Source organism: Centruroides vittatus, unplaced genomic scaffold (assembly GCF_030686945.1).
Source record: "Centruroides vittatus isolate TY-2023 unplaced genomic scaffold, ASM3068694v2 contig_484, whole genome shotgun sequence".
Lineage (NCBI taxonomy): Eukaryota > Metazoa > Arthropoda > Arachnida > Scorpiones > Buthidae > Centruroides > Centruroides vittatus.
In genome coordinates this window covers 1,018,627-1,042,079 of record NW_027122274.1, presented here as the reverse complement: position 1 = coordinate 1,042,079, position 23,453 = coordinate 1,018,627, and the positions used below count along the sequence as shown (strand labels likewise).

Genomic DNA, 23,453 nt, shown 5'->3' with positions numbered 1-23,453 from the left:
AATGGCGTAATTTTTCTACATCTCAGAGGTTATTGTTTAATAATTGTATTATTACGTCAAGACATAAGATGATGACGTACAATACGGCCGGTGCTCGGCGAATGCGACCAAAGCTTTCAAAACGCTGTTTAGAAAAATCGCTATAAAAGTTTGGCGTAAATCTAAGCTTTTGTAATTCTGAGTAACATTTTGAATAAAATTCATTTGTTTCCATGCAATTTTATCATTATAAGCATAAAATTAAGCCGTAAGACTGAATTAGCTCTATAGGAAACCCCGTGAACTTTGACCCATCGATCCGGAAGTTTAGTGAGCACTTCACTGATAACGAGAAAGGCTTAAGTTTTGAAATCTGAGCTTTCTAGACTCAGTAGTTTTTTCTCTATGAGCGTCTGCAGTGCCGGATGAAGAAAAATAAAATACAGCTTTTTTTTGGCGACTTTTGCACTTTTCAATTGCCTATATTTCGACAACCGCATTTCAGAAAATCTTCAAATTTTGCACACTACCTAAGAAAACAATTTTATTTTGAACGAGATATTTGGAAGTACTTCGGGTGTTTGGGAACGGAGAAATCGGCCCCGAAAATCGTGATTCCTGTATATGTCGTCCGTCAGTGACTTTTTACTTGGCGGGGAGTTACTGCCGTGATTCCTGATACAATTTCAATGCATTCTACTGTATAGATAAACTGTAAACATAAAATAATTAGTTCAAATCAATTGTTTTTCTACGTTCAAATTTGATGACGTCTTTATTAACTTCTTAGTGAATTTACATATTTTCTTGTAATGCAATTATAATTGAAATATTTTAAATTTGTAAAGTATTTTTAAAATATAATATTCTAAATAAAAATTAGAACTAGTTAAATATTTACTGTATATTAAAAATAATATAACAAAGATTAAATTATGATTAAACTTTTTAATGTGCAAAAAAGATAAATTGATTTTTTATTAGAACAAAATCATTGTGATAATAGTTTTAGCTAATAAATTGTTTGTTCTCAGCGATAAGGTGTATTGTATGTTTCTACTGTATTCATTAAGAAGCTGAGTCTGAGCAGAAGATAATAGTTACATTGTGAAATTTGGCTTTTCTTCACCTGATCTGCCTACCAGTGGCCGAATGGATAAAGCTACTGACATTAAACATTAGAAGACTGCTATCATCTGTTCGAACTTACTCTGTATTTTTAAAGCGCTTAGATTAGCACGGGTAACAACCCATTTCATCAACTAGCCAAATTCTTTGAGCCCTTCAAAGCAGCTACAGCCACAATCGGCGCGTCCAGCTCGTATGGACTTCAGCATATAAAGACATAACCATTAACGAAGCTGCCGATTAATTATCCAAATCTCTCTCCAGTTACACCATAACGATCCACGCTATTACGGCCGTTGATCTTACAACTATCATCAGCTCTATGTGGAAGTCATCTGGATAAGCTACCAAAGACGCAAGAACTATCCTAGTCTTCATATCAAGCACCAGCGGATCGTAGTTTTCTACGATATTGACTGCCATACAACCTCCCAGAACAGAATACACATAACAACTACATTGGCGATATCAAACACAGACGTGTGCACCCAGTTTCAAGACATAAGAGATCAGGTTCTTTGCAATCAATATCTCATAACTAAACGAATAACCAAAATCAGAGATTGCAATAAGCCATGGCTAACACTGAAACACCTTAAGACTCTATGTAGATATTTTCAAAAATATGAAAACCTTTATGATGCTAATACTCAACGTTCCTTGCACTTTTGGTGGATCGCATAGCCCAGAAGTTTAGGTCTAATAAAGCCCACCGTCATCATCATCATAAAGCCACTAAACATTGGTAGTCGTAGGTTTGTGTCTGGCTCAGCGCCGTAACTAGCCTTTCATGCGCCCGGTGCGAGCATCTGTAACTACGCCCCAAAACTATGACCCAAAACTTAGTCCAGGTCATTTCTGCGCTCTCCAAGGTCTACGCCCTGTGCCTGGGCACCGCTGGCACCTCCCTAGTTACGGCACTGGTCTGGCCACATAAAGTTTTTCAGATTTTTTCAAGTGTCTAGCTCTTAACATGTAAATAGGAACCAGTTTCTCATAGAAAATCCTTTGGAGGCATTTCTCTTTGACAGATAGCCTATGCGTTGCGTCGACTTATCCCATCAAACTAGAGAAATCAGTGAATTTCTTTAAAGATTAAAAAACTTTTACGAATCCCTATACTTAAACTATATATGCATATGTTTGCGTGTTATACTCGTATATAGCTTACATGAACTAAATTTTCTGAAAAGAAATTTCAAACTGTATTTATGAAACAGCTAAACTTTATTCTTATTTTTACTTAGATTTAATAATAACTTTATTTAGCATTAATTTGTAATACGAGGAATACTGAAAAGTGCCTTAAATAATGTACAGGACATTAAAAGATCACCACTTACTATAATGCCATAATTAATGAACAAAGATTCGCTTTTAGTCTACAAACTGTTTCCGTTAATTAATTAGGCGCTTAAACGATTCATACGCGAAAAAGTGTAAACATGAATTAGTAGCGGAGAAAGAACGCATTCGACGAGGAAAATGACCTACACATACTAAGCGTATCGAAAATGAGCAATGTTTTATAATGGAACCTTTGTAACTTTATCAGTATATCTGTAGGAAAATAAACGCATAATGGTAGATTTTTTTTCCCGAACATTTTGTGAATCTTTTGGAACTGGTTTTTGACCCCAGTTTGGGAAACGCTGGCCAATGAGAATCAACCTCAACCTTCATTCTTCTCGGGTTTTCCATAATGATAATGACTACGATGAGTTTAGTCGATTATTTTTCCAAAGTTCTTCTGTTTTTCAAGTTTTTCCAATAAACTCGGTATTTACATAAGAAAATTGCAGAGCTCCAAGGTGAGGTCGAAGTCCTAAAATCGGACTTATCATAAAAATCAAACGTTCTTAAGATTGAAATCGATTTTAAAACGAATACTTGCACATTGAACTATAGAATAAACAGAAAAAAATTATTTATCTGTAAATATATTTCTAAAAATTTGAAGAAATATTTTTATAATTTTATTTAATTTTGACGAAAGTTAATTTTTATTATTATATCACGCGCAATAGTGAAAATATTTATAAAGTTAATGATCCTTTTTACGGATAGAGATAAATTTATGAAATAAAACATTCTGATACTGTTTGTATGTCATCATTTATTTATTTATTTTTTAAAGTTAAGTATGAATTAAAAGTCATTTTTCAAATTTAGTAGAAAAGAAAATCCTTTTTAATTATAATTTGTTTTTTCAAAGCAATATGTGTTATGAGTTGTGACTGAAGTTACGGTGTAAGTTAGGTCGACTTTTTTCCACTTCATAACAGCATTTGAAGAGTCTTGAACATTTCTGACATATTAATGTAAGTAAAGTGTATAATTTAAGAATTCACAAAGAATTAAGTTTTTAAAATATAAATTATTACACGGCGTTCGTGAACTTAGAACACGATAATGGATTAATAACTTAGTATACTTTTATAATCTTTTAATATACTTTATTTAAAAGAAAAGACTATTATTATACAATATCTTCAGGTTTAAACATTTCATAACAGTTTTTTAAAAGTAAACATTTATAATAAGTTTTAACATATTTATATATATATATATTTGTAGTTACTTATCATGAATAATTTATTTTATAGATGATATAAATGCAAGTAAACTGTGCAACTCAGGATCTGTTCTTCATTCAAACCATTCTGAAGAAACGGATTTTTTAATAACAATAAAATAAACTAAACATCAATATGAATTATGTAGATTATAATATCTTTATTTTAGAAAGTTTAGAATATGAGATTCATTCTTTCAAGGATGCAGCTATGTATGCAGCACCGGACTTGTTGTGGGCTTAAGTTATAACATACAACAGGCCTTTCTTCTCCACCAAATAATGATGCATGTAAAAGTTTAGGTTCTTTTATATGTAATGAATGATACATGTAAAAGGATATAAACTGCAGCTTGTTTGGCTTGTCAAATCTGGTCGCTGTATGTGTGTATAAAATAATTCAATTTAACTTATAAATGGGCTAAATATATATAAAATATCTGTTATTTATTTAAAATAAGCAAAAATTTATCTGTTATATAAATATTTTTCTGACTTACAATCTATATATTCCGTATGTGTTTAATTTAAAAAAAATCAAGGCATTAAACGAATTGAACGATAAAATATATAGTTTTTTCTAAAGTTACGTAGTTACGTTTGTATACGATAGGTACAGTACAGTACTTAAACTTATCACAAAATTAGAAAAAACTGTATCCATTTTCACAACACCATTTAGAAGTTTTCATATAAATGAAGATATAATTTAGAAAATAATTCATATAAATTTATGTAATACATTAATATAACTTAAATAATTATCGATCAACGAAATTAAATTATTTATTTATTTAAGAGTGTATATTGTATCGTGTAGTATTGCATTATATGAACCGATACAAATAAAAAAGTTACTAAATCAATTGTGACGTCACCGATTTTTAAAATGAAAACAATTAAATTTGACACGTAATAATGACTACGAAAAAACACAAAAAATTTTATCAAGTAAAAGTGATTGGTTAAAATATACGTTTACTTTTTTATATATATTTATTATTATTATTAAGTGCGAGACTAGTATAAATCAAGAGTTCGTCCATATTCACCGATTTGGGTTGTGTGAAGGATTTATTTTTAAATAATTACGTACGTTTGACCTTCCTTATTCAGCACTTTTCACGTTTCAATTGTATGTTATGTTTTTTTTTAACCATATAAAAATAAGCTATAATTACTAGATACACTATTTAGTTTCTATTAGACCGTAATAGTTAGGCTTAGTGTATGACAAATTGTTTCTTCCTTCCTTTAAATATTGTTTGAGGATTTCTTTTAGTCTCAACTACGAAATGTCGTGTAATAATTGGTAATGATTTGAATCTGAATAGAATCTCAGTTCAGTTAATAAATTTTTTCATTGTATTAGTTATTAGAGATTTGTAAGCTTAATTTAGAATGGTAGCTAAATGGTTAATGGTAAAAAGAGGAATTAGTGATGAGTGATCAGGAAGATGAATCTCCCCTGGACCATATGGTCATAGAAGTAATTAATGTTTCGCCCGAAGGGGCTTTCGTATCTCATCCGAGTGATTTCGTTATTGAGTGTCAAACTGTAGATATTGCAGATTCCGATAAAGAAGAAGGGATGGCTTTGCAAAATACTAGTGACGGAAACTCTGACAAAACGCCTTGTTCGGGTATTCGGTCCAATACGGATTCTCAGACTGAGATAGAAAGCGTATCCGATCCGGACGAAGAAAATGGAAATGCAGCTGGTGTCAAAGAGTTGAATTCTGATTTGTTAGTTTTAGAAAATACGGGTAATGTAATTGTTAACCCTCAACCGTGGGAAATTGTGACTATTCATTGTCCTGAAAATAGAAATGAAAATATAATTCATACTAGTGAAATATCTATAGCCGAGAGTGAAACGGCTAATCGCGATCTGGTTATTGATTGCGCTGATTGGAATATGGAAAATAAATCCGAATTGAACAGAAAAAGTAGTGAAGATGAATTTATTAAAAAAAAATGTATAGGAAATTTATTTTTGGACCATGTTAACTTTCAAGAAAAACATATAGATTATCAAAATTATCAGGAATCTCCTGTCAAGAGAGTTGAAATGGCTAACAACAAATTAAATAAATCTATTAAGAAACATATCTCTAATAATTTGCTAATGAAATGTAAGAGAGAGACAAAGAGACTCTGTAATCGGAATGGACCAAATATGCAACAGAAAATAAATGTATTAAAGTCTTTATCCAAAAAGTCTCGATATGCAAGATCTCATGTAAGAAACAAAATAAATTGTCAGAGTTACAATAGTGAAACAGTAAACGGCCAGAAGAAAAATCTAAAAGTTCCTAGAGAGAAAAGCCCGCATGGTTATTCGAGTAGTACGGAAATTGTTTCAAATAATGATTCCACAGAGAAAGATATACCATCACCTGTGAATTATAGGTATATAATAACACATATCACAAAAGATGAAAATAGTATTTTAACTTGGTGTAATAAAGTAGGGCTTATACCTGTACAGGTAAATTGTGAATGTGGTTCAATGAAAGAGATACAAATTGCAAAAGATAAACCACTTGGATTAATACGTAAATGCCCTCATTGCAAAATTAGAACTTCTGTTTTAAAGGGTACTTGGTTTGAAAGTAGTCATTTATCAATTGCACAGATTATTGAATTAACTTACATGTGGATATACAAATTACCTCAAACATATGTTCAACATGAATTATCCACTAGCAGCCACCACACAACTGGTGATTGGTATATGTATTGTAGAGAAGTTTGTGCTGTAGTTTTACAAAAGAATTCTGAAAAATTAGGAGGTAGGGGAAAAATTGTAGAGTTAGGAGAAACAAAAGTAGGAAAGAAAAAATTTAATAAGGGTAGGTTATTAGAAGGACAATGGATTTTGGGAGGAATTGAACGTGATTCTCGGAGAATGTTTGTTGCATCTGTAAAAGAGCGAAATATTAATACTTTTCTTTCAATTCTTAAAGAATGGATTTATCCAGGAACAACAATTATTGCAGAATGTGCAAAATCATACACTCTTCAAAGTGATGAAAGATTAAAGCGGTTTATTGTCAAATATAAAATTAATTTCATAGATCCTTTCACTAGTACTCATGGTCAGTCAATGAATAATCGATGGAAACAGCGAGATGTACCAGATTCAAGAAAGGAATTTCCAAATACATATTTCTTAGAATATATGTATAGGGTGAAGTATAGTAATAGTGATGATCTTTTTCTAACTTTTGTTAAACACCTATCAGAAGTTTACCCAGGAAAGTAGAAACCAATAATTCAAAATTTAAAGACAAAAATTTTGAAAGTATATTAAAGTTGATTTAGTAAATCTTGTTTTGTTTGCTATATAAAAATAATTATAGCATAAATACAAAACAATTATTTTTTGTTTGAATTTGGGTTATGATAACTTTCAATCAAATCTGACATTGAATTGGCAAGTTTTTGATACTGATAAATTTCACATACATTGATCACAAGAAATTGATTGACCTATAGATCAAACTTAATACACCACTGAAAATGATACATTTTATTTGTTTAATATTTTCTCTCAGTTAAAGGAACTTATTTCATTGCAGCTTGATTCTCAAAATTGTTTGGATATAGTAGAATTTATTCCAGTTTTAAAACTCAAAATTTAAATTTTATTTATTTGTTAAATTATTAGGGAAATTGCAAGCATTTAGTATTCCAAAGATTTATTTAAAAATATGTTTAGCTTCCCCATTTAAAGCTTTCAGAATTGTTTGAAGCTTTTTGTAAACTAATAATTTTCATTCTCTAATTTTAAAGAAAATTTTTTTTATATTCATTTTTTAATTATACTAAATTAATTTTTGAGGCTAAAAGTATAGCTAAATTTAATTAAATTATTAAATGTTTAGATTTCGAACACATAATAAGTTCTTAAATATTTAATACAATGACTTCATTTAATTTTTGATATATTTCAAAAAAATTGTCAGAATATTTTAAAATTTTTGGAAAGTAAAAATATCAAAAGAAATTTCTTAACTGCATTTCCGACATTTGATAAAGTTTTAATGTTAAAAATTACTAAAAGCAATTGAAAAAAACAATAATTTAGAACTTTAAAAAAAATCTGCAGAGTTTTTATAAAATTTTTTTCTAAAGTCATTCGGGTAAAAATATTAACTTTCAATATTTCATAGAAAGGTTACCTTTCAAAATTTAATTTTTTTTTTATATATTATTTGAAGTTTTTCTTTCTTTCTAATCTAAAAATTTAAGTATTAAATGTAAAAGTTATTGTGTTATGGGGAACCTATTATTGTGAATGGAAAGAAGAAATTTTTTTTTATTTTGAGAAAATTACAAGTGATAGACATTTTAAAAAAATATGAAAGAAGAATTTAATGAACATCTGCAATGTGATGAAAAATTAACTTAACATCCTGTTTGATCTTGTGGTGTTTCATCATTCCCTAGCTCAGCATTGCTGGAAGAATCTTAGGTAATGAACACTACTATTCCATTTTAATAAATACTACTATTTCTTAAGTTGTTATTTAATATATTAAGTAATATCAAATTAAAACATTAATTTTATTATGTATTTTTTGAAATTGCTTATCTCCAAATATAAAATTACAAAGTATGCTTTGGGCAATTGAAGAGAATTTAAATATATTCTGATATATAAATTATGTATAATCTACATTTATCAATTGTTGTCTTAAATTATGAGCTATAAAATATTTATATACAGTGGAACCTTGGTATACGACCTTAATCTGTTCCTTATTTTTGGACTTATACCAAAAAGGATATATACCAAACCAACCTTTCCCATAAGAAGTAATGTAAAAATGATTAATTTGTTCTCATGTAAAAAAAAAAACTCCTCTTGATATGGTATATTAATGGGGTTGTGAAATAATTGAAACACTGTTTGAGCACATTAATAAAAGAATTAATTTTATTATAGATTTTTAAAGTTATTACAGTAATAATCACAAATAATTGCTTCTGATACGCTGTCGCCAGCACATTGTTTTTCAGTTATTGAAAGCAAAAGCAATTTTTCAACATGATCTAATGTCTCTGATCTCTGTTTAGAAATTGATTTAACCCCTTTTGCAACGTTAGCAGATGTCTTTATTTTTAACAATTGTCGGTATCATCGTTCTCAGAATACGTTATGCAACAGCTAAATCTCGAACACGCATACCACCTTCATATTTCTCTACAATCTTTTTTTTTCAGTTCCATTGTGATTCTAGTCATTTTTTTAGTTTTCTGTTGCTTTTTATTTGCCTTTTTGCAATTCATGATTAATAAAAATAATAAAGTTTTACTTACAAATTAAAATCAGAAGAAATTTAACAAAGTTATAGACCGTGGCACCGCGAACGTCTAGTCTGGTCTAGTACACCGATAGTGCTACTTGTTCATAGATGGTGCGTATAATTGAATTAAGTTGTATACCAAGCAAAATTTGTTTCGTCCAAACAGGATGTATTCCGATTTGGACGTATTCTATTCAGACATACCGAGGTACCACTGTATCTTATAACAAATATTCATACTTATAAAATAAAGTATACTTTATGTAAAAATTATTTTAATAATGACTGAAAGATTAATTTCATTTTAATAAGGTAACACACCAACCACTGCCATAAATTGATGATTTATGGCAGTGGTTGGTGTGTTATTGCATTGCATCAGGTCAGTAGGGTTGTTTATTTGTATTTTAATGAAGTAAAATGTTTAACAAATTAATACAGATAATTAAAAATATTTTTCAGTTTTGTGTTTTTGTTAATGAATTTGTTAAAACTAAGTAATAGTATTCTTCAATTCAATAAAAAATAGTCTAATTGTGTCTTAGAAATTCTATTAAATATTTAACCTGTAATTTATTACTGATAGCAAAAACACTACAGTATAGAAAACTAGACAGTTTTTAAAATTATATCCAAATGTTGAAGCTTAAGTTGTAATTTGATAAGTAATTAGATGATTTTCTTAGAACAGAATTTTTATTTCTTAGGACTTAGTTTTTAAACCTTAAATCCAATACTCCTTTAACCAACTATTGATGCTTATACTCTTAATCTCCTTGTGTGAAATATCTTCTTTGAGGCAACCAATTTTATCTTCACAGATGGAATGAAATTAAAAACACAACTATATTGTATTAGGTGTAAAAGCTTGTTTTAATTTTTTTTTTCTAGCTTTAATGCCTGAATTTTCTCATCTGGTTCTATTATGGAGAATATACATAATTTGCAACACAATAGGCTACTCAACAACAAGTAACCTATGCTTTATTCTTATTAAGCTAAATAATGTAACAAAGCTAAGGAATTCAATCTTTCCATTTGTAGGGCTAGATAAAATTGTGATTGATGATGACAAACATGGATGGTATTTAGGTATTTTTTGAATTTGTTTAGCCTGAAAGAGGAATCTGTTTGACCAAATAGAAAAGAAATGTTAAAGGCATCATATCAAAAAAATTAAATTAGAGAAATACAAATGTCTATTTCAAATTATTTCAAATCAAATATTTAAGACTATGCATTATATTTTCGCATACAGTATATGTAATTACATGTGATGTATTAATAAATAAACTTTTTTGCAGTATAGTGTTAATCAATACATAGGATTTTAAATAGTTTGCTATATTACCTACATAGTAGACTCTACAGTATTACACTACAAAGCAATATATATCATGTAGTAATACTGGACATAGTATTGTATACCATTATATTTTTGTCACTCCCTTTAACACAGTTGCCTCTTGAAATAACCAGTCTTTCTAATAAAATTAAAAGAGAGAGTTTTTTTTTTTTTTTTAACAGTCTAAGTTTTGGGCTGATTGTTTTAGAGGTTTAAACAAAACAACTTCCAAATTATTGGGCAATTATATGGTAAGTAAATGATTAGAAGTTAATTTGTTTAGAAGTAGGCAGTAATTGATTAGTTTCTCATCATTTATTTAACCATATGATATCCCGATAAGTTGGCAGTTTGTTTAGTTTGAATTAATTATAAATCTGGCTTAGAGGAGGAGATTATATTTAAAGAGGTTTTACTGAATAAAGCTAAAAGTATAAGTTCACTTGTAAAAATTCAAACATCTGCTTTCAAATTACCAAATGAAGAGAAATAGATAATGTAAAAATTGTTTTATTGAAAATAGTATACAGGTACAAATATATTTCAAATTTAAATTTTTACTAACTGTTCATTTAATAATACCATAAGTATTCCTTATGTTACTCATAACATTATTATTATCGTAACATTCAAAGATGTAGAATCATTATTAAATTTCTTAAAACCTATTAATTTATTTTTAAATTAAAGCTTTTCATAATGATTGATTTTCATTTTACTTTTCCAGCTCTGTTATATATAACAGAAGGAAAGTATGGCAATTGGTCAAAAAATGACCCCTCCCCATATTTTTACATTTTTACACTTGGGGTCTTGAAACATCAAGAAATGCAAAAAAAATGACTTTTTTCTGTGTGTATGGATGTTTGTGTATATGGAGGACATGATTATGTTCATCCACTTTGATTTTTGGACCATAAATGACTTATACCATTTTATAATTATTAAGCTGTTCAAATCATTAATTATGTTAATTCTTGCTAATAACTGTTGATCCCCAGCAGCTAGAATGTTTGAATTGGTTTTGTTTGAAAGAAAATGGATGCCTCTATATTTAGAAACAACGGAAATGAATCGGGTTTTTTAATTTTTATTAAATAACATTTTTTCTTGAGTATTTAACATTCAAAAATTATTTTAAATTTGTATTATATATTAAATTTAACTATTGTAAAAAGTGATTGTTTGTCATAAAAAACAAAAACAGATAGTCTTGCACGATGTTTAAGCTATATATTTCAATTTATTTATTATTAATTAAAAAATTGTATTTTAATTTGTTTCTTGAGCAGATAAGAGGTTAATTAATTAAATTTTACTTGAATTATACTTTGCTTATAAATAAGAACAGAAAACAAAATACTATTTTTTAATCTCAATATTTACTTACTTACTTGTTGTTAATTTATATTATGTTTATAAGATTAACATTAGTTTCTGATTTTGGATTGTTGTGGATGTGTTTTGAAATAGTCATGATACTTAGGAGATATGAGAGGAGGTAACTACATCATATCTTCATATTTTCAGATGTAATGGTTCTAGCATTTTTGTACAGTGTTGTTCAAAGGTAATGCATCAGAGGATGCTTCTATGCATATAACACTTATTTATGTACGGTATGGGATACAGTCGGGAACACCTAATTATTGTGTAAATCATCATAACGTAAACATCAAGGTATACTGTACTGATTAGAATGTGTCACATCATATGGTTATAAAATTGTCATAAAATAGTTAAATACTGTAATAAAGTTACATATTCATTAAATAATTAATAATTAACTGTATAGTATACCTTGATTACATGTTATGGCAGTTTACACTTTAAATTACATATTCCGCTGACAGCGGTACAAATGGAAATTTGGTATATATATAGTTGCTATAAAGGGTTGTTGAGGTAAATCTGGAAATTTTTCATGGGCAAGTCTTGCAGATAAGGCTGATGATTAAAGTATACATTTGTCTCAAGTTATTCAAGAAGAAAGCACTGAACAGTCAACAACTGGGACCTGCTCAGACATGTTGCATGAATATGACTAAAGAGCTGCTATTTTGGAATCACTTTGTGACATAAAGTTGCCCTCACAAATCATGCTGTGGTTTTGGCTACAAGAAGACATAAGTTTACAACACAGCTAAGGAGTTCAGAGTGTCTGACAAGTAATATGTGACTCTGATATGGAAACTCACGATAAGAATTCTAATTGTAAGAGAAATGTGAAATTTGTAGCCAAATTGAAGATTGATCAGGATGGTGCACAGAGCTTGAGTGACATCACAAAAGAAATTGGCATGGCAAGGTTGATGATCAGTCTGCCAGCACATGAGGACCTTCAGTAACATTTTTTTTGTCCTCAGGAATTGCCAGCTCTTGCCTGAAAAGAACAAGGACAGAAAAATGAAGAATCAAGCTCTGGTCCTGACTTGTGACATCTGTCCAGCCCTGACTATAATTCCCTTGACTACAGTTGTGGGTTGTGGTTGAAGCAAAGGTAAGTGCAAAGCATCACAACTCCAAGGATGCTCTAAATACTTCCTTCGTGGAAATGGTGAAGAATATGGACAAGGAGCAGTCAAGTGCACATGCAGTTGTTTCAGGTCAAGGAAGCTGATGGAGGCTACATAGAATAATTTTATTCTGTATGTTGTGTACTACTTTTGTACCAATTTTTGTGAGAATTTGTTGATATTTTCTTTTTCTTTTTTTTTTTTTTATTGCTGGATTGCCATACTTTTCCTGTTATAACAGCTGGGAAAGTATGGCAATCCAGCAAAAAATGACCCCTTCTGATTTTTACATTTTTGGACTTAGGACACCTTGAAATGTTGAGAAATGCAAAACAATTTGGGGTAATTTCTGTATGTATGAATGTTTTTTTTTTTGTGCGTGTATATGGAGCACAATTTCGTTCAGCCTCTTTGAAGCTTAATAATTCCTGTGCTTTTTGTCGAAGTTTTATAAAATTTTGTGTATTAGGGAACTGATGCTATTAAATTTTGGTGGTTAAAGGTTTACAAGGTGGGGGAGAAAGTGGGTTGTGTGTTGTATATCTAGTAGGATCCGACTTAATGACAATTTTAATTGTTATTAGCATTTACAATTTTTTTATAAAACTCATCCCTACCTTCAAAATTAAGCATTTTGCCATTTTATAATTTTAAAGATATAAAAAGTTTTTTAATAAAAACAATAACAGATGGTGCCACCAAAATTTTAAACTTTGCAAAGAAAGTTGAGCAACTTGTAGCTGGTTTATTTTTGTTTTTCATTACATGGTGACTTTTCCAGATTTACCTCAACAACCCTGTATATATATACTTGCTATGCGTGGAAGTATCCTCTGGTGCATTACTTTTGTACAACTCTGTATAAAGATGTTAGTGATGGTTCCAAATCTCAGCAGTCTTCTTTGTCTAGTTTGTGATAAATCTAGTTATGAATTCTCCCTCCTCCATCAATGTTTTATAGAAAATTAGATAATCTTTTTTAATAAACTTGTACATTTTTGTATTACATTGTGAGTCTTAGTTCTTAGTTTATTCCAGTGTTTTCCAGTCTGTGAGGCACAGCTTTTACCAAATTATCATTTTTTAATACAGACAAACAAAAAGTCAAATCAGTGTCGGTTATGCCTAATTCACAACCCTTGTCTGTGAACAACTTGGTTACAACTGCTAAAAAGCCATCCACATTTACTGAAAAATCGACAAGAGGAGCCTGGTGAACAATATACTTTATTTAATAAGCTATGTTTTGTAGGCCATTAAGTAAATTATAAGGATAGTATTTATGAAATTAGATTGTTACGAAAATTGATGGGTGCAACAATTTTTTTTTCTGAAAGAGGGGCAGAGGTACAGAAAGTTTGGAAACCACTGGCTTATCCAATGTTTAATTAGACTACAGGAAATGGACTTGTATCACTCATGTAATACAGTGGTTTTGTAAATTTAAAAAGAATTTTAAAACAAACTGTGAATTGTCTATAAATAAAAAGTTAACAGTAAATTATATCTAAATTATTGTTTTTACAATTTTTTCCAAAAATGGACTCCACAACACTTTCATAATAAACGGTCCTCATATTTAGTTTACTTTGTTAATTTATTGACCTGATTATTGTGTTTTCTTTTTTTTAATCTATTCAAAAAATAAGCTAAGGTTAAATAGTATTTAACCTTAGCTTATTTTTAAGTAAAGTAGGTTAATTTTTTACTGTACTTAAAATCTTAATTGTTCTATTGATATCTTTAGCCTCCACATATTTCATAAGTACAAATTAAATTTTCTGTAAATCAAATATATCATTTGATGTGCTTAGATATTTTATGTAGATAATACCTTAAATTAATTTAAATTCAAATATTTTGATTTTAAAATAGTTTTAATTCTAGTTATGTCAAATATATAAAAACATCAATTTTGTATTTATTAAAATAATTTTTATTAAGTTCTTGATATTTGAAAAATGTTTTTGTTCTTATTAAATAATCAAATTCAAATGTAATTCTAGACATTGTGTAGTTTTATGTAATACCAGTAACAATTGTTGTTGATCTATAGACCTGCTATTGAACTGTCTTATTGTTATTAATTTCACTATTATGTATTTTTATTTTGAATTCAGAGTTTTGTTTCATCAGTATATTGTAGATTGTGATGACAAACTACTACTAGTTTTTAATAAATTACTTTTTTCCTAATCATTCATATTTATTAAATTTCTAGGTCTTAATGATTTTTGCTATTATACTAAAATTAAAATTAATATTTTTTAAGGTATTGATTTTTTCCTCTTTCTCTATTAAGTGTGATCAGTTATCCAACATTGTCCTGCCATGATTATTTCAGATAATCAATGCTCAACTGTATTATTCTATATTATTACGAATTTAGTCTCTGTAATCCAAAAAACTTTTGGTAGACTAATCTCACAGCAATATAGTTGGCAAATGATTTTATTAAAAATTTAAATTAGCCATACGTTAATATGATGTATACAAAAATTGTATTTTTAGGATACCAATCAAGGTGAGGAAGGTTTGCCCTCCCACCCATCTATTTAAATATAAATATAATGTTGTAATTTACACCAACGTATATTGTAAGTCCCCCTTTTTTTAAACTAGTTATTGTCATACGTTGATGTCATGTTCTAAAAAATTTTTGTTTATTTGTTTTATCACTGAAGAGGGGTTGGAACAAATTAGACCAACTTGAAATGCATATGATGTAGTTTTAAATAAAATCAATTTGCCAACCATATTGCTGTGAGATTAGTCTACCAAAAGTTTTTTGGATTACAGAGACTAAATTTGTAATAATATCTACTGTACAGCAAAACATTTGTATTATTCTATTATGAGTTTTTTTATTTATTTTTATAGTATTGAAACTATTAAAAGAAGCTAAATTTTTCATTTGTCAAAATTCTTTATCAAAAATCAGCTTTCAATATGGTTTGATTTTTGTATTTTTGTTCATTTGGAAAGTTTTTAATAAAAAATAATTAGTTTCTTATATTTTCATTTGTGACTGTTAGATCGGCACCTCATTTGCAATGCCCAAGTCAGGACTGACACCACTGTCAGGTTCATATGTTAATTTCACACGAGCAGTTACATGTATAAATGGTTGAGTTCAGGATGGAGGGGGTCGAAAGACTGCGCAGTGGAAATAATGCATTTCACTATACATTTAACAACAATTTATTTAACATAACGATTTTACAAGAATGAAACATAAATGGGAGAGTCTAGTTTATAATTGCATAAGAGAGAGAGTTTACAAACTCAGACGTGTTGATAAATACCTAGTTTAGTCGAATTGGCTTGATTAAAGTCTTGATATCATAAATTGTCTTGATGAAGAGTGAAGAGGTTTCCACTGGGTTGGGTAAGGTTGGATTCTTTGATCAGTTGCTATTGAATGTTCATTGTGAAAAGCATTCGGTCGAAGGGATTGGCAGAGCACGGCTAGAAAACATTTGTACTAAAGGAGGTTGATCAGCAAACTCTGCGTGTTGTCATCTGTCCTTTTATTTTCTGGTCCTCCTCCTGGCATTCTAATGCCCATTTTTGGTAAAATGGTCTGTTGCTCCAATCTGTGATTTTTGTCTCTATTTTCCCCAGATGAATAGTCACTCTGAAGCTATGTCACTCATGAAGGAAGTACAGTCCATGGTAAAAAGTTCATTCAGTTCTTGAATGGTATTTACATCATCATTACAGTTTGGCATATAAAATACATAAATTTAAATTGGGAGAATTTTAATTCAAAAAAATTGCACTAGCCCAGGTTCTTGCATATTTATCTCAATATATAATCAAATATGTTAGTAAAGTAACATTTTGTAAACCTGGATAAGAAGAGTAATCATCTCCAGGTTTATAAACTTTAGTTTGAAGAGGGCTTCAAACTGAAGTTGATTTGCATGATGATATGAACTTTTTACTATTATTTTGTTTTTGAAAGCTATTTTATAATTCATTTTCTGCAAAACTAAACTCATGTATAACATACAATTGAAACAAGCATTGCAATTATTCAAACATTACAGTTAAATTGAAAATTATTACTTTAATTGTAAATGTAAATATTTAAAAAAAAATTTATTATACCTTTTCTTTTCTGAAAATAGTTAATTGATTTGTAGATAGTAAAGTACTGGGTAATCCAGAGGACTTTTGACATAGCAGCCATTTGCATTTAAAGAATTTTTGTTAGTTACTTTTTCTTGAGTCTAGTTTTTTGTCCTTTATTTAACATCAAGGAAAGCAGTGATTACTATTACTGTAAATTAAAAATAAGCATTGTATAAATAAATGCATATAATATATAATATTATATATAAACAAAAACAAAGAAATCCATTACTAAACTAAATGGAAAAACCCAGTTTACTGTTGTATAAAAATAATAAAATTTTACATTTTTGATACTGTAAATGACTGCTGTGCCATATGAATACAGGATTATCTGGTATAAGGAAATAAAAATTATATTCTTTACTGATGTTCATGTCCAGTGAACAAAAGTCATAAGGTTGTAAGAGAAAAATTTGAAGGTTTGTTATTTGTAATAATCATATTTTCATTGTGCTTCATTACATAAAATCTGATGTTTGTATTTTTTCTATAGAAAGATTGCACAAGCTTGTTTTAGAGTGAAAAATAATACTTAATGATAATCTCTTAAGTTTTATTTTGAATTAGAATTGCTATGTCATAAATCATTTAAAAAAATAATTTTATCATATTATCTTGATGATGATAAAAATATTTAATTATATAGCTTTTTTTTATTCTAACAGCAAAATAAATTACAGTGATACCTTGTACTTCAAATGCTTCAGAGTTTGAGTGCTAAATTTGACAAAAATTTGCATAGATATTCAAACGATGTTTCAGAGTTTGAACTTTGCATGCACTGAAAAATGCATTTGAACTCTAAATACAAGACATCTCGTGTTATTCTTGTACGTTTTTAGTGCTTTTTATATTTTTGTATGTTTGGTTATATATATTGTCTTTTTTTCATCAATTTTTAACAATTTCTTCCTGCAATTTTTTTTCTCTACAGCTTTTGAATGCCCTGCACATTGAGAACTTCAACAGCTCTCATTTCTCACCTCTGAAAGTCATAAAACAGTTGGGTGCTAATGACTTTGTGAAAGAGAAAAAGTCCTATACTTGAAACTTTGAACTTATTTGGGAGAGGAAAAACTTATCTAGCTAACAGATGATAAAAAAATCGGTTCAAATTTGATACATTTTTTTTATTTTTTTTTTTTATTTTGCCTAGTACCTAGCAAAGTGAGTTTTGTGGGGAAAATTTTATGGCTAGACATTTCAGATAAAACATTAATGGTTTTATTAAATAGTCAGTCAACATAAAAATTAGAAAAATTAGAGCTAAAAAACAGAAAATATAGCTACTTAGTTTGTTTGTTTACCAGTGACTTTGATGAAAGAGCTCGAGTGGGCATGGTTTTGGCGGCAATTTTCCCAGGCGTCAGATTCTCAGTTACTTTAATTGGATAAAGCCAAGTCTTTCAAGCCCAAAAGTGCCAATATTAACTTAAAAGGAGTGTAAGTAATAATTTTATCATCCAATGAAGTGGAAAAGATTCTCCATAGACTTAACATAGAAAGGGTTTGTTTCACTGCATTAAGGTAACATGACCCATAATGCAAAGGAGTGAGTAATCCATAGATACACTTAAAAGAAAGGGATTTGGTCTATACCTTCTGCAGGCCGCATAAAGGGAGCCGTATGTGGCCCCCAGCTGCAGGCTGTGCATCCCAAAATGTTGCATTAATTACATGTTGGCACTTGACATAACTTCATAGAGATGATATATAAGCATGAAATTAATTCACTGTAATAAGTTTCATCTTTTGTTGGTTGAGAGTATGTCTAGTGTGCTTTACTCCAACTACAATTTGTTATCACTTAACATGACTATCAATGTATACATAATGTAATAAAATTTACTTTAAATATTTACTGATTATTAATTGCTCATAATGTTCTATAAAATCAAATGTTACATATGTCATGATATAATAAGCTGTAATAAACTTATCAAAAAAATATATTATTACAAGTTTATCAAAAAAAATATTAACACTATTTTAAAGCCAAACAACTACTGGATTACATTGGGCTACTTTTCCATGATTATATTTAATTAATTTCTAAATAATTTGTTACTAGAGGGTAGTGTTAGGTGCCATCTCTTATTAAATTTAATAATTATAATTAAATAAAATAATTTATAATATTCTGGAAGAAAATAATTGTCCCGGAGTGGGACCCAAACTCTCAACTACTTACTGGGGGATGCATTGCCAGTTATGCTACCCAAGTCTTAAATTATTTAGAAATTAATTAAATATAATCACAGAAAAGTAGCCCAATGTAATCTGGTAGTTTGGCTTTTTTCAAATATCTCAGGTTTCAAGATGTTTGTATATGACTATTATGAAGACTGAAAGGTTTAGAAAAGTGTAATTTATTTTGAAATGAATATATAATTATATTTTTGTTGTAAAAATATTATTTACATCCACTTTAACAGAAAATATATATTAATGCCAATAATTGAAATTTTCTATTTTGACCATGTCGTTAACTTATCATTCATAAAACCTTATTAGTTGGAAAATGAAACGATTGTTGCAACCTCAAACATGTTTCCTGAGACTGCATTTGTTTTTGCAAAATTGAGCTTTCTTTGACATTACTGTGAGCTCAATAGTCAAATGGCAAAACTTTCCTATTAATAATTATCAAATATAATACACAATACAAATGTTCTTTCATACATTTCTAAATTAATTAGCTGTTGAACTTTTATTTATTAAGGTTTACTAGTTGTTTAACATTAATTATCAAGATTTATGATCGATTAATAATAATAATATAAAAAAAATAAAAAGCTTAAGAATATTTTTTGTATTGAATATTAACTTAAATTAATTAGCATATAGAATTATTATATGTAAATAAATAAATTTGTAGATTGAATTTTGTAACTTTATAATAATATACAATTTTTTAAATTACTGTAGAAAAACTGATAATCAAAGTGATAGAAGTTAAGAAGAATGTCTACTGACCGAAGCAATGATGACTGCTATTTTTATTTTTATTCTACATGTACAAGGGTATGTCGACATAATTTTATACATAAATGTTCTCATAATGGTATGAAATTGATGTTTATTCTGCAATTTTTGTTTAAACAGAATGATTTTACTACAAAAGATAAAGAAGTCTTTAAAAAGATTTATTTTGTTGTTTACGTAATTTATGTGTTAATCTTTTATGTTGTGTAATTTGTATAGTGATCTTTGTAAATTGTTTTTACTCAACAGTTTATCATTACTATTCTCTTACTAATGCAATTATAGAACTTTTTAAAAACTTCAATAATTGCATTAGTAAGAGAGTATTTATATACTAAATTTTTTAGTATTTCATTCTTATCATTGATCTCAGAAATATAAATGTATAAGTATGTATAAATAAATGTATATTTTTTTCCACTTTACATTGTGGGCATTAAGAGGGCTTTTCTTAAGTTCTTAGTTCGTTCAGCCAGACCCGCAGTCTTGATGTATATAAAAATTGCTGGTATTTGGTTTGATTTCTCAGTTGGACACTAGAGAAGATCCATAGATCCAGACAGTTTGGTTCAAAATAGGACAGTTGGCAATCCTAGTTATTACAAATAGGTTAGGTTAGTTACATTGATCACCTGAAAATAGGATGCAAGCAGATGGGAGCAGAGGAAAATGATGTGCATAATGCCCAAGCACTTTTAATTTAAGAATCCTGTTAGCTGATGAACATAGATGTTATTTATGTACTAATTATGTCAGTTTTAAGTCAATTACGTAACTGACTCAGTTCTTAGCATCTTGCATAGCACACAAGCAGGTCTGCTACTTACAAGCAAAGTAGATCATGCTCAATTTTGAATTGAATCAAGTTAGTTATATTTTATAAGCAATTAGTTTTTCAGAATTAAATTGTTTGTAATCATGGTCCTAGAATTACTAGAATCTTTAAACTACAGCTTCCTGTATACAGTGATACCTCAGTTTTCATTGATAATCTGTCCAAAAACAATCGGTGAAATTGAAACTAACAAAAACTGAGGCAATTATTTCCATATGAATCAATGTAAAACTAATTAATTTGTTCTAGACACTCCAAAAGATGACACACTGAGTAGGAAAATGGGTGGGTCGCCCTGTGTTTTTGCAAAATTATCAGGAAGTTACATGGGCATGTTAATGAAATCCAAGGCAACCAACAAAAACTGAGACAAATTTTTCACAAAAAAAAAATTGATGAAAACTGAAACCGACCATAACAGTCAATGAAAACAGATATTACTGTACTGTAGTAAATGCTGATTAACTGCTATATTCATACCAAAATGTAACTTACTCTCCAAATTTATGTTGAGTAAAAAAAATGGAGAATTTTTATTATTAAAAATAAATTCTGCATATATACAATATGTACAAATAACTTCTTAATGTAAAAAATGCAAACTTTAATGTTTTAAAGAAATAATATTTGAAAATTTTGTAAAATTTATTTTATTATCTGACATGTGATAGACAAATTTGATAAATTGATTATGAATTTATTTTGGAAATATAACTCTTATTTAGGCATACATAATTACTTAAACTGTGATTACTACAAATTAATGATTGTAAAACTAGAAAAGTATCTTGTAGTTGATACACTAAAAACAAAGTTATACGATCTTCAATAATCAGACAGTGGGTTGATTGAGTCTGTTCTGTGTGAAGTCAATTTATAATAATGATGTTTCTCAAAGAATTTTTCCAAAATTATTTTTAGAGAATGTATACTCCAAATTTTATTCATTTTACTAGATCCTGCTGTAGACAATATTGTATAGAATTTAATAACAATTGCATTTTAAATACAGGTACATTGTAAAATGTTTGTAGTAAAATAGGTTGTTCACATTTTATACTTTTCAAAACTAGGCTGTTTTGAAATTTTTGGATATTACTTATAATTGATGTGGGTTATAATCAGAATGTACTTTTAACAGTAATTCTTTAGCATAATGACAAACTTTTTATAAGAAATATAGTTGGAGACATAATTTTTAAGAAAAATTAAATATTTTTCAATATTATTTTTAAATAAATTGTTATATTAAGAGAATAAGATTTATATATTTTATAAATATTAGTTTAATATAATTTTGCTCTCATGTGCTTTAGGGAAATAAATGCCCTTTTCGTCACTGTGAAGCAGCATTAGGTACAGAAACAGTATGTACATCTTGGAGAGAGGGCTATTGTTCACGTACAAATTGCAAATTTCGTCACATGGAGAACAGAGTGAGTAATTTAAAAAGTTATAAAAATCATTTTTAATAACCATTATAAATGATGTATATTTTAGTTATATCAGGTTGTAACATAAATTTGGTCCAATGAACTGAAAACTAGTGAAAAATAAACCCTTCAACAAGAACTTGCACAAGAACTGGACATAAGTTCTTGTGCAAGTTCAACAGTATATGACCATTCAACAGTATTTGAGACAGCTGAGAAAATGGATGTTACATGCCCTATTGCCATCACAGCTTGAATATTGTATAACTCTATGAATTTCATTGTACTCATGTTACCTCCAAGCTCCATTCTTGGATCAAAGTTTTACTGGAGATGAAAAATGGATAAAATCTAAGAATATTAAATATCATCATCAATGATGATATTTAATAAATGAGCTTATGTTGTATCCATTCTTATATTTTTTGACACAGTCTCTGAGATAAAGTGGCACCTCAGCCATAAGCTAGTCTTCATCTAATAAAGACATTGCTCAGTGTTTGGTGGGATATCTGAGTATGATGTATTTTGAGCTGTCGGGAAGGAATGAAACCATCAAAGCTCATTTATTTTGAAAAATTAGACAGATGAAAGCCCTAGAGAAAAATGTCCAGTACTGGTCAATAGGCCTGTTTCAGTAAGATAATGCCATCACACATGATTCTTATTATCTTTAAAACACTTAAAAATTTGGCTGGGAAAAAATGATACATTCCCATATTGCCCAGACTTTGCTTCTTCAGATTACATTTATTTTTGAACTTAAAAAATTATATTGATGGATCTCAAAAATGCAGTGTTGGCTTGTTTTGATTCTAAGCCAAGAAAATTTTTTAATCAAGGTATCAAAATATTCTTTGAAAGGTGGTGTGAGGTTATATCTAATAAGGAATAATACATCAATGATTGAAAAATAAATGTTTTGTGTTTTGTAAAAAAATTCAATAAAATTTTCAATATTTTTGGACAGAATTTGTTACAACCTTATATATATATATATAATTTTGTTTTATTTCAATTTATTCTGATTTTTAAATATCAAAACATTTTCACTTTATTTTTTATTTGTCATTTTCATTCAGTTAAAATATTTAATTTGAGTATTCAAATGAAATGATAAATTTGTTCAAAACATCATCTTATCTGCTATTAAAATAAAAAGGTTAGTGACAAACATTTAAGCAAATAGCACAACTCCATAA

General features: G+C 28.6%; 2 protein-coding genes across 3 annotated transcripts in view; both read left to right on the top strand.

Moving 5' to 3' along the window:
• The first annotated feature begins 4,617 nt into the window (after positions 1-4,617).
• Positions 4,618-23,453, top strand: part of LOC136977992 (zinc finger CCCH domain-containing protein 11A-like) — a 34,198-nt gene continuing 15,362 nt past the window's right edge. Inside the window, exons 1-4 of one of the 2 annotated variants that reach the window (XM_067273619.1) lie at positions 4,618-4,817; positions 7,573-8,162; positions 19,927-20,022; positions 22,135-22,254. In XM_067273619.1, coding sequence (XP_067129720.1) covers positions 19,963-20,022; positions 22,135-22,254 — 180 coding nt within the window. In that variant the 5' untranslated portion in view covers positions 4,618-4,817; positions 7,573-8,162; positions 19,927-19,962. The remainder of the gene's footprint in view (positions 4,818-7,572; positions 8,163-19,926; positions 20,023-22,134; positions 22,255-23,453) is intronic. The other variant, XM_067273618.1, reaches the window with a different exon arrangement.
• On the top strand, positions 4,811-7,536 carry LOC136977991 (uncharacterized). Its single transcript, XM_067273617.1, has one exon. The coding sequence runs from the start codon at positions 5,124-5,126 to the stop codon at positions 6,948-6,950; it is 1,827 nt and encodes a 608-aa protein (XP_067129718.1). The 5' UTR covers positions 4,811-5,123; the 3' UTR covers positions 6,951-7,536.

Bases quoted from the DNA above. Each gene is read 5' to 3' on its own strand.
- LOC136977991 (XM_067273617.1), top strand. From the start codon at position 5,124: ATGAGTGATCAGGAAGATGAATCTCCCCTGGACCATATGGTCATAGAA.